The sequence below is a fragment of the Zootoca vivipara genome, chromosome 12 (assembly GCF_965207765.1).
Source record: "Zootoca vivipara chromosome 12, rZooViv2.hap1.1, whole genome shotgun sequence".
Taxonomy (NCBI): domain Eukaryota; kingdom Metazoa; phylum Chordata; class Lepidosauria; order Squamata; family Lacertidae; genus Zootoca; species Zootoca vivipara.
In genome coordinates this window covers 23,192,447-23,201,784 of record NC_142595.1, presented here as the reverse complement: position 1 = coordinate 23,201,784, position 9,338 = coordinate 23,192,447, and the positions used below count along the sequence as shown (strand labels likewise).

The 9,338-nt window shown below is 44.5% G+C and overlaps 1 protein-coding gene across 5 annotated transcripts in view; it reads right to left on the bottom strand.

Moving 5' to 3' along the window:
- Positions 1-7,368: 7,368 nt before the first annotated feature.
- Positions 7,369-9,338, bottom strand: part of ASIC2 (acid sensing ion channel subunit 2) — a 416,878-nt gene continuing 414,908 nt past the window's right edge. For 2 of the 5 annotated variants that reach the window (XR_015946497.1, XR_009558458.2), the window contains exons 10-11: positions 8,642-8,705; positions 7,456-8,530 (exon numbers count right to left, since the gene is read on the bottom strand). Coding sequence is in view for 2 of the 5 variants with exons in the window: in XM_088654597.1 (XP_088510723.1) it covers positions 8,429-8,530 (102 nt within the window). In the remaining 3 variants the exon portion in view is untranslated. Of the gene's footprint in view, positions 8,531-8,641; positions 8,706-9,338 lie in introns of all 5 variants that reach the window. The other 3 variants (XM_088654597.1, XM_060281465.2, XR_015946498.1) reach the window with 2 other exon arrangements.

Below are 9,338 nucleotides of genomic sequence, written 5' to 3'. Positions count from 1 at the left end.
CACAAAGGAGCGAGCTGGTTAGCTGGACCTCACAGCTTCCGTGAAGCCTAAAGGCTCTTGAAAGATGCAGCAAGAGGCTGGCGGAGGGGGTGGGGAGGCAAGTGGGAGCCTCACCGTAGATCATGCATGGCCATTAGAAATACACTGGGCGCAGAAACACCATGAAATAGGCAGATTCACACCATACATCCAAAGTGCATCCCATGCACATTTAAAGCACGAGACTTCCACCAAAGAATCAGGGGAACTCTAGTTTGATAATTGTTGAGAACTGTAGCTCTGTGAACGGAAAATTACAGTAAAGGTAAAGGTAAAGGGACCCCTGACCATTAGGTCCAGTCGTGACCGACTCTGGGGTTGCGCGCTCATCTCGCATTATTGGCCGAGGGAGCCGGCGTATAGCTTCCAGGTCATGTGGCCAGCATGACAAAGCCGCTTCTGGCAAACCAGAGCAACACAAGGAAACGCCGTTTACCTTCCCGCTATAGCGGTTCCTATTTATCTACTTGCATTTTGACGTGCTTTCGAACTGCTAGCTTGGCAGGAGCTGGGACCAAGCAACGGGAGCTCACCCCGTCACAGGGATTCGAACCGCCGACCTTCTGATCAGCAAGCCCTAGGCTCAGTGGTTTAACCACAGCGCCACCTGGGTCTGTGAACAGAAAATTACAGTACCCAGGGTTTTTTATTGGTGGGGAATGCTTTAAATGTGTGGTGTGGCTCTGCCCAAGAAAGTGAGGGTGACTGACTGGCTCAGGCATCATAATTTGGGTGAGCAGGGCTGCAGACAGATTGACATGAACCTAGGGAGGCAGTCCACAAACCTCTAGATTGTACCATAAGTCCATCAGCAGGGAGAGGGCAGGGCTTGTCCTATCATTGGGTGGTGGTGCTTGTTGTTTTGGTCTCGAACATGTTTTGGACTAGAAAATACGACAGGACAAGCTGTATCCCATGAAAAGTTGCTGATGCCAGGAGACAGGGAGGTTCGAAATAACAGCTTGCTGTGCACTAACTCATCAATACATCCATGACTGAACTTCTCATCTTCTTTCCTAGCCCTTCTTCCCTGGTATACTCCCTCAGAAAGATGTTGACAAGCTGGTACATGTGCAGAGGAGGGTGACCGTTTCCATTCTGAAGTTCAGCTCTTCGCAGTTCCACACCAGTTTGCAAAATATTTGTTGTTAAAACCCTCGTGAAAATTCATCAGCGCATCAGTGTGAATTTCTCCTAAGGTTGCATATGTTTACAGGCAATTCTTCCGAGTTCCACACATTTCTGCAAAACCATTTTGCCCTAATGTTTTTGTACGTTATTTCGGAAATGTATACTTTTTTACACACACCTTATCCAAGCATATGCAGATTCGCACACATTACCTGGCAGGAGAAGCACATTGCAAATTGTGGGAGAAGCGAGGATTTCAAAGGGTGGCTGTGTTTCGGTTCATGTATTGTTTTGGAATGTGCAAAATTATTACTCTTATTATTCATTAAATTTCTAGGCTGCCCTTCATCCAGGGATCGCGGGGCAGTTTACAATATAAAAGCACAAAATTAACGGCTATAATAAGAAATGTACCCAGGCAAAAAAATATGGAAGAATGGAAATATGTGCAAGAATATTTGGAGAAAGAAAGTTTAGGAAATAATCTAGTGATGTGTTTAGAATAAAAATATAAGAGGGGAAATTACCGTAGTATTATGTATTAAATAATGGAAAGATCTACAAATAGGCAAAGTAGGAGACACAGCAATGGAGAAAGATTATACATAAGGAAGTGTGTTGTAAATAAAAGGAAGTATCCCCCCCCTTTCCCCCCTCTCTTCTTTTTACCTGTTGTGCATATGTATTTTTGTGTTTATACATGAAATGTGTTTTTCTTTTTTATGTTTCTTTGACCTTTTATTGTATTCTTGATTTTTGTAATTTTTAAAATTATTTGAATAAAGTATTTAATTTTTTTTAAAAAAATAAAAATAAATAAAAGCACAAAAATACATAACCTAGTAACAAGCATAAACAATACCCCCTACCCCAGTTTTAAAGGCCATAATAGTATTATATTCACCTTTAAATGTGAACTAAATCAGATTTTTCCCGTCCCTACCTGGGTGTTTGGGTATGTGTGTGTGCTGCCTGAATGGCTCCTTCCCCATTGCTGTAGATCAGGGGTCAGCAACCTTTTTCAGCCGTGGGCCGGTCCAGCATCCCTCAGACCATGTGGTTGTCCGGACTCTTATTTTGAAAAAAAGAATAAAAACAAACGAATTCCTATGCCCCACAAATAACCCAGAGATGCATTTTAAATAAAATGACACACTCTACTAATGTAAAAACACGCTGATTCCTGGACCCTCTGTGGGTTGGATTGAGGTGGCGATTGGGCCGCATCTGGCCCCCAGGCCTTAGGTTGCCTACCCCTGCTGTAGATCATACTGTTTCCCTGACCACCTTCATGATGCTCCGTCTTTCTTCAGACCCCTCCTCAAAACCCAGATTCCTGTCCTGCCCTGCAGCATTTGGCACAATCCTGTAGTCTCTGTCACCTACTGAAATTATGAACATAACCACCTCCTTCACCTTCCCCCTGTTCTTCTATCCCCTGCCCCATTGGATTTCAGACTGTAAGCTCCTCAGGGCAGGGATCTGTGGTTTTGATGTTACTCTTAAAATACCACGCGAATCATGCTCACCATCCATTGCCAGCCCAGAAGGCCTATTTGAGCCTGAAACCACACAAGCACTTCGAAGTGTGTTAACTTGGGGTCTTCAGCTAATGCACGTTTTCAGAGCTGTGCATTGCCTGACTGAGTGTCGCCAAACATCCCTCTGCTTCTGGCTTTCTGGGAAGCAAGTCTTAGAGAAGACTCAGGGCATTTCCAGGCTGCGTACACACCATCAATTTAAAGCATATTACTTCTGCCAAAGAATCCTGGGAACTGTAGTTTGTGAAGCGCACTAGGAATTGTAGGTCTGTTCCCAGGATTCTTTGGAGGAAATCATGCACATCCCTAGACTACTGCTACTTTCAGATGGGGTTCATTCACCTACTTGCAAATTCAGCTTCTGCAATAACAGCAGATTGAGAGGTCTTGCGCAACAAACCCGCTTTCCCCCAAATATTTTATTTTATTTTATTTTGCAAACAAAGTGATTGCAAAATACACTGGGAGTGTGGGGAATAACACTTGCTTTGACACAATGTCTTCTAACCTCCCCACAAACAAATCCAAATGAATGCTCATTAAATAGCCCACACTGTCTAATCTCTCTTCAGGCAAATCAGGCTGAATGCTCAGTAAACTGGAAGTGCTTGCAGCTCGCTCTGAAAGTGCATGAAATCTGATGGTTGCAAATCTGTTAATTAGGACTTGAATACCAGTGATGCAAGTATGTTGTCTTGGCCAAGTATAGTATTGTCCTAGCACAGGGGTAGGCAACTAAGGTCTGTGGGCCGGATGCGGCCCAATCGCCGCCTCAATCCGGCCCATGCACAGTCCGGGAATCAGCGTATTTTTACATGAGTAGAATGTGTCTTTTTATTTACTATGCATCTCTGGGTTATTTGTGGGCCCTGCCTGGTGATTTTACATGAGTAGAATGTGTGCTTTTATTTAAAATGCATTTCTGGGTTATTTGTGGGGCATAGGAATTCGTTCATTCCCCCCCCCCCAAATATAGTCCAGCCCACCACATGGTCTGAGGGACGGTGGACTGGCCCACGGCTGAAAAAGGTTGCTGACCCCTGCTAGCATAAGGCTCAGCCGTGGTCTGAGAGGGTCTCCGTAAACTTCTTGTAATTCACAACCACAAGTAGGTGTAACAGGGGTGAGGGACTTATGATCCTCCCGATATTGAACTTCAAATCTCATCAGCTCTAGCCAGCAATGGCCAACAATCAGGGACGATGGGAGTTGGAATGCAATAACAAGTTAGCCACCCTTGATTTAGATGGCACATCACCCCTTGAAGACTAAGTTGAACCTATCTCAAAATCTATGACACATACAGTATTCGGAACTGCAATGCAATTAGAGCAGATGCAAACTAAATTTATTGGGCGTGCCAAAAGATAAAGTAATTAATCTCCAAAAGTTCTGCATCTAATAAATCCCTAATTAATTCCTAATATAGAGAAAATGACTTAATTATCACCTTCCCTTTGATCAGGGGTGAGGAACCTTTTTGGCCAGGCAGATCTGCCCCCTCTTTTGACAGGTGAGCTGGGCAACCCAGCTGTCAAAAGTCCTTTATACAGCACCACCTGCCAGCGGATTGTCGGGCACATGGGAACTGCAGTCCAAGAGGCTCTGTAAAGCAGTAAAATGCTGAGCATAGAACTGGCGAAGATGCTTTCTGCGGGGATCAGCTGCACAACTGACTTCTCCATGGGGAACTCGGTTTGGGGAGGTACCGTTTCCTTACGCCCCCAAGTTATACTTTTTTTGTCAAGTGAGATCAGCAGCTCCCATGCAATTTTGGAATAGGATTAAAGGTGACTGCTGATAGAATGCCTGTTAGTTACAAATAGGGGGGGGGGAGATACAGTGGCTAATGAGTATCTGGGATATAGCATGTATGATCAACTTAACTCGCTTTGTCTAAGTCAGGGAGGGAAGGCTGATGACATATTCAATGATGAAAGGAGCACAATTTTAAATATTGGAACTCAAATGAACAAGATCATATGCATGTTAGGTGCAATTAAATAATTTTAGGGTTTCTTTTTGTTGTATATTCATTGTTTTAGACAGGGTGAAATGATAATAATAAAAATCTGGATATATAAATATGAATGTCAACAGTAAAATGCAATAAATACAATATAAAATAAGGCAGGCACCAGGACACAGGTATATGGGGAACACATCCGCCAAAGGAAGCAAGTCCTGATGCTTTTATTCTGTGAACTGCCTCAAGACCTGTAGGTATAGGGCAGTATATAAATTTAATAATAATAATAATTCCAAGTGCAGTTGCACAGCCACGAGGGCAAAGCACTTATATGTGCAGAGGTTCTTCATTATATATTGCTATGTTGCATCTGGGTTTGCTTTTTAAAAGGTGCAAGAAATGGCAATTCATCAAACACTCTTTGGCAAAATCCTACATACCTTCAATGGAGATAAGCAGATGAAGTCCTCTTGGTGGCACCACAGCGTCAATGTTCCACTCACTCTGAATCCACTTGTAAGAGGCCTTTTACAGAAATGACACACCTACCCTTTGGAACAGCCTCCCCCAGGGAGATGAGGCATGAGAAAGCCATACTACGTTTTTGCCACGTGCTGGAAACATGTTTTGTTCATACAGGCATGTGCTGACCACGGACCTTACTTGCACACAACACAGTCCTTCAACTGGGATTGCATATGTATTCCTGCTTTGCTTTGTGTCTTTATACGGATCTATTATTTTGATTGTGCTTCATAGTTTCGTGCCGCACACAGCTTTAAAACATAAAGTAGTATTTACATAGTTTTCAAATAAATAAATGGAGGTGGAGGGAGGCATTCTTGGTGAAAGGGTGTTTCAGCTTTGCTGAAGCTGCAGGACACTCTTTAAGGCATGTTGTGTGTAGTTCTTGGGCATGTTTTGCTGAGGTTTAGGGCTTAAGACCTGGAAGCTAATTGTAGCTTGAAAAAAGACCTACTAGATACAGAAATGCTTCATTGAACTCAGTGGGGCTTTTGAGTAGACAGGGATGAAATTGCACTGTTCATTTTCTTACTAGCTCTTTTGCAATTCTTAAATTACCTGCATTAGAGCAGCTTGCTCTTTCCACAGCTGGTTAGACACAATGCACAAACCAAATTCATATATAACTACCGTACTTCACAAACCCCTTCTCTTCCACTTTTCCCCTATTCTTCTGGGCACTCTATGAGGAATATGTGTCATCTTTACTAGGAAATTAACTACCTTAATAGACAAAATGAGGAATACGTGTCATCTTTACTAGGAAATTAAAACTACCTTAATAGACAAAATGTAGACAATCTACCCACCTTAGCTGCTTCCTGCTGCAATCCTTTCCCCCAAATCCTTAAAAGCTGTTCAGGCCAGAGGTCTCTTTGGAAATAGATCAAATAGCCTCTTATTCCTGGAACTGCTCCCTGATACATTGTGCATCTTTCAATGAGTATTTATGATGTGCCAGCACACCTTGTCCCACAATGGCACATTATCTGTAGACTTTCTAGCTTAAGCAACATGAGAGGCAAGCAGTTTTCATTTTGTCCAGACATTCCCTTCTAAACAACTGACCTAAAAGGAAAAGGAAAAATGGGTTTCCTGCATTACTGTGTTGCTTTCTTACTGAATTTCAAACTTCTAATGGAAGCCAGAAAAGGAGCTTTAATGTTTGTGTGTTTGTGTTTGTGTGTGTGTGTTTTGAACTATTGTTTGGGTTGAAATTGGGTGCTGTCTTTCCACAGCAAATCCTATCATGTTCTGTTTTTTGTTCAAAGACACCAGATTGGAATGCTCACCAAAAACTTCAGAAGAGCTCATGGGACCACAGAGTTAATCAAAACATCACACATGAGAAGCGATGCTGTGACACTGGATGCCATCAAACTTCAATAAGGAAAATGACACTTATCAACACAATAAGATATCACACAGCCACATGATGTCATTCCTAAACAATGGTTGGTGTGGTGGTTTCACTGGTTGTGTTTGCACATAACACTAAACCATGGTTTGTTTCAGCCATGAAAGAAATCGTGTGATTTAAATCAACCACATGATTCCAGAGACAAGCAAACAAGCCACAGCTTCTTGATATGAACTGGGGTTCATTTTCCAGATGCTATTGCCTAGTGCCCCTGTATTTTGGCAAGTATCTGCAATGCAGTGGCTAAACAAACCACAGTTATGCAGCGTTAATGGGTCAGGACAAAAAGTCAAGCTACTGTTAAAACAAGCCATGGTTTGCAAGCCAACAACAAACCATGGCATTTTGTTGCCAGAAAACAAACCATGGTGAGTTTGCTGGACTGGGTCTGGACATTCCAACAAACTAGAGCATAGCTAAATGAAACTAAGCAACGTGGCTACGACCGCAGGTAGCTCAGTTTGCAGGTAGAGCATGAGACATTTAATCTCAGGTTCATGCCCAACATCGGGCAAAAGATTCCTGCATTGCAGGGGCTTCAACTAGATGACCCTCGTGGTCCCTTCCAACTCTACAGTTCTATGAAACAGGAACAAAGCAGGCCACTGCGTCCGAGTGTAGGGCTGCTCACTTGGTCAGCAATGGATTAAACCCAATTAAAATGTTAAGAGCATGCTGACTAATAGTCTGAACAGAGGACCATGCTTCTCTTTTTGGTATTAAGAAAAACAAAGAATGTCTGCAAAGAGCACCTCTCCCCCTTCCTGAAGGTTCCAAGCTCCGGTCAAACATCCACGATGGTGCAAATAAACGAATGCAGCACAAACAGGCCCCTTCCACAAGACCACCTTTAATAGAATGAGGAAGCAGGGTAGGTCAGAATGTTGATTGAACACAGCCTCCCCCACACCCACCCTCAATCCTGAGACACACATGTTGTATTACACACCATTCTGAACAAGACGGTAGCTGTGGCTTACAAGTGCCAATGGGGCTGGTGTGTTTGTGGGTGCCTGTGTGTAGGGGGGTGGGGGGGGCGGTCTGCAGCAATAAGATGAGGGGAGCCATTTTGTAGCTGAGCCTGCTCACCTTGGTGGCCGGTGGCCGGGTCCAAATAAAAGGATCTCAAGCAGGGCTCCAAGACCCTTTCACAGATTGAGACGAAGACAAAAGGAACAGTGGCTTTCCGAAAGTCGGCCAGGCCTTTGATTGTTCCTAACTCAGCCTGTGGTGTCATGTAATTGTGAACTCTTGGGCGGGGGCAGGGCGATGGAACAGAAGGGGAGGGGGAGGGGACGTCTGTGCCGTGGCCTCCTCTTTTGTTGTGGGAAAAAAAGTAACAGCTATTAAGACACGGCTTGTAAAGAAAGAAGAAAGTGGGGGAGATATTGCCATCAAAAAGACTGGCATGCAGGCTTCTTTTGTACAGTCATTGGCAGTTTATGAAATGACGGTTCCTTGGTTGTCGGATTTGTACAGTTCAAAAAATAAAACCACAAAAAAACCAAAACGCGGCGTCCGTTGGCAAAGACGACCCTGCCCTGCCCCTTCACACACCCTCCTCCTCCCCCCCTCCCTACGTGGACAGAGGGACGCGACTGAGTCCAAAGCGCCTCTCGCTGGATTTTGGCAAGAAGAGAAAGAGAAGAGTTGGATGCATAGCAAATTCCTCCGTGGTCGTCCACACCCCAACCCACCCTGTGCGGCGAGCCTGAGCAAGATTCCCTGGCTTCCGGGAGTGGGGGGCAGGGGGGGAATAAGAGTTTCTGCCATCTGGATATCCATGGTGCCGTGGGGCTGCGGTCAGCAAGCAATCTCATCCAGCGTGCCCAGGGTCGTCTGCAGAGGGACTGTCACAGTGTGGCTGATGGGATCAGAGTGATTTGGCAAGGGCTCGCATGTGCTCTGGGGAAGGAGAGAAAGAGAGAGAGAAAGAGAGAGAAAGAAAGGAAACGTGGTGTGCAGTGTAGAGGCTAAAGAGACAGTAAGCGTAGAAGGGCCTTGTTCAAATCTCACCTCAGTCATGAACTCACTAGGTGGCCTTAGGCAACCAATTCTTCCTTCAGTCTCAGCTCTCCATCTGCAATATGGGGATAACACGTTGGCCTACCTTCCAGGGACATTGTAAGGACTGCTGAGACAATGCATGGGAAGTGCTTGGACCCGACTGCGAAGTGATATACAAATGCTAGGTTTTATTTTAATATCTGCCCTGGGGGCTGGGAGGATCCAATTCCTCATAATATTAAGGCACCTAGAACCAGGGCCGTCGCGTCCATTAAGGTGAACTAGGCAGCTGCCTAGGGCGCCAAAATGGAGGGGGCACTGGCCAGCCTGCCCGCCGCCTCCATTGGCCTGTCACCTGTTGAGCGGCTTCAGGCTGCTATCCTGAGGTGCGTGTGTGCTTCCGGAGAGCGGCCTGAAGCCGCTCAACAGCTGACAGGCGCAGTGGAGTCGGCCCCAGGCTTGCGCTCCCCATGCGAAGCTCTGGAGGCGCTCAGGGAGCGCAAGCCTGGGGCCACCTCGCCACGCCTCTCAGTTGTTTTTTATTTTATTTTTTCTACTTTTTTCTATTTTTATTTTTTCTACTTTTTATTTTTTTCTATTTTCTATTTTTATTTTTTCTACTTTTTATTTTTTTCTATTTTCTATTTTTATTTTTTCTATTTTCTATTTTTATTTATTTATTTATTTATTATTAAGTTGGGGGGGG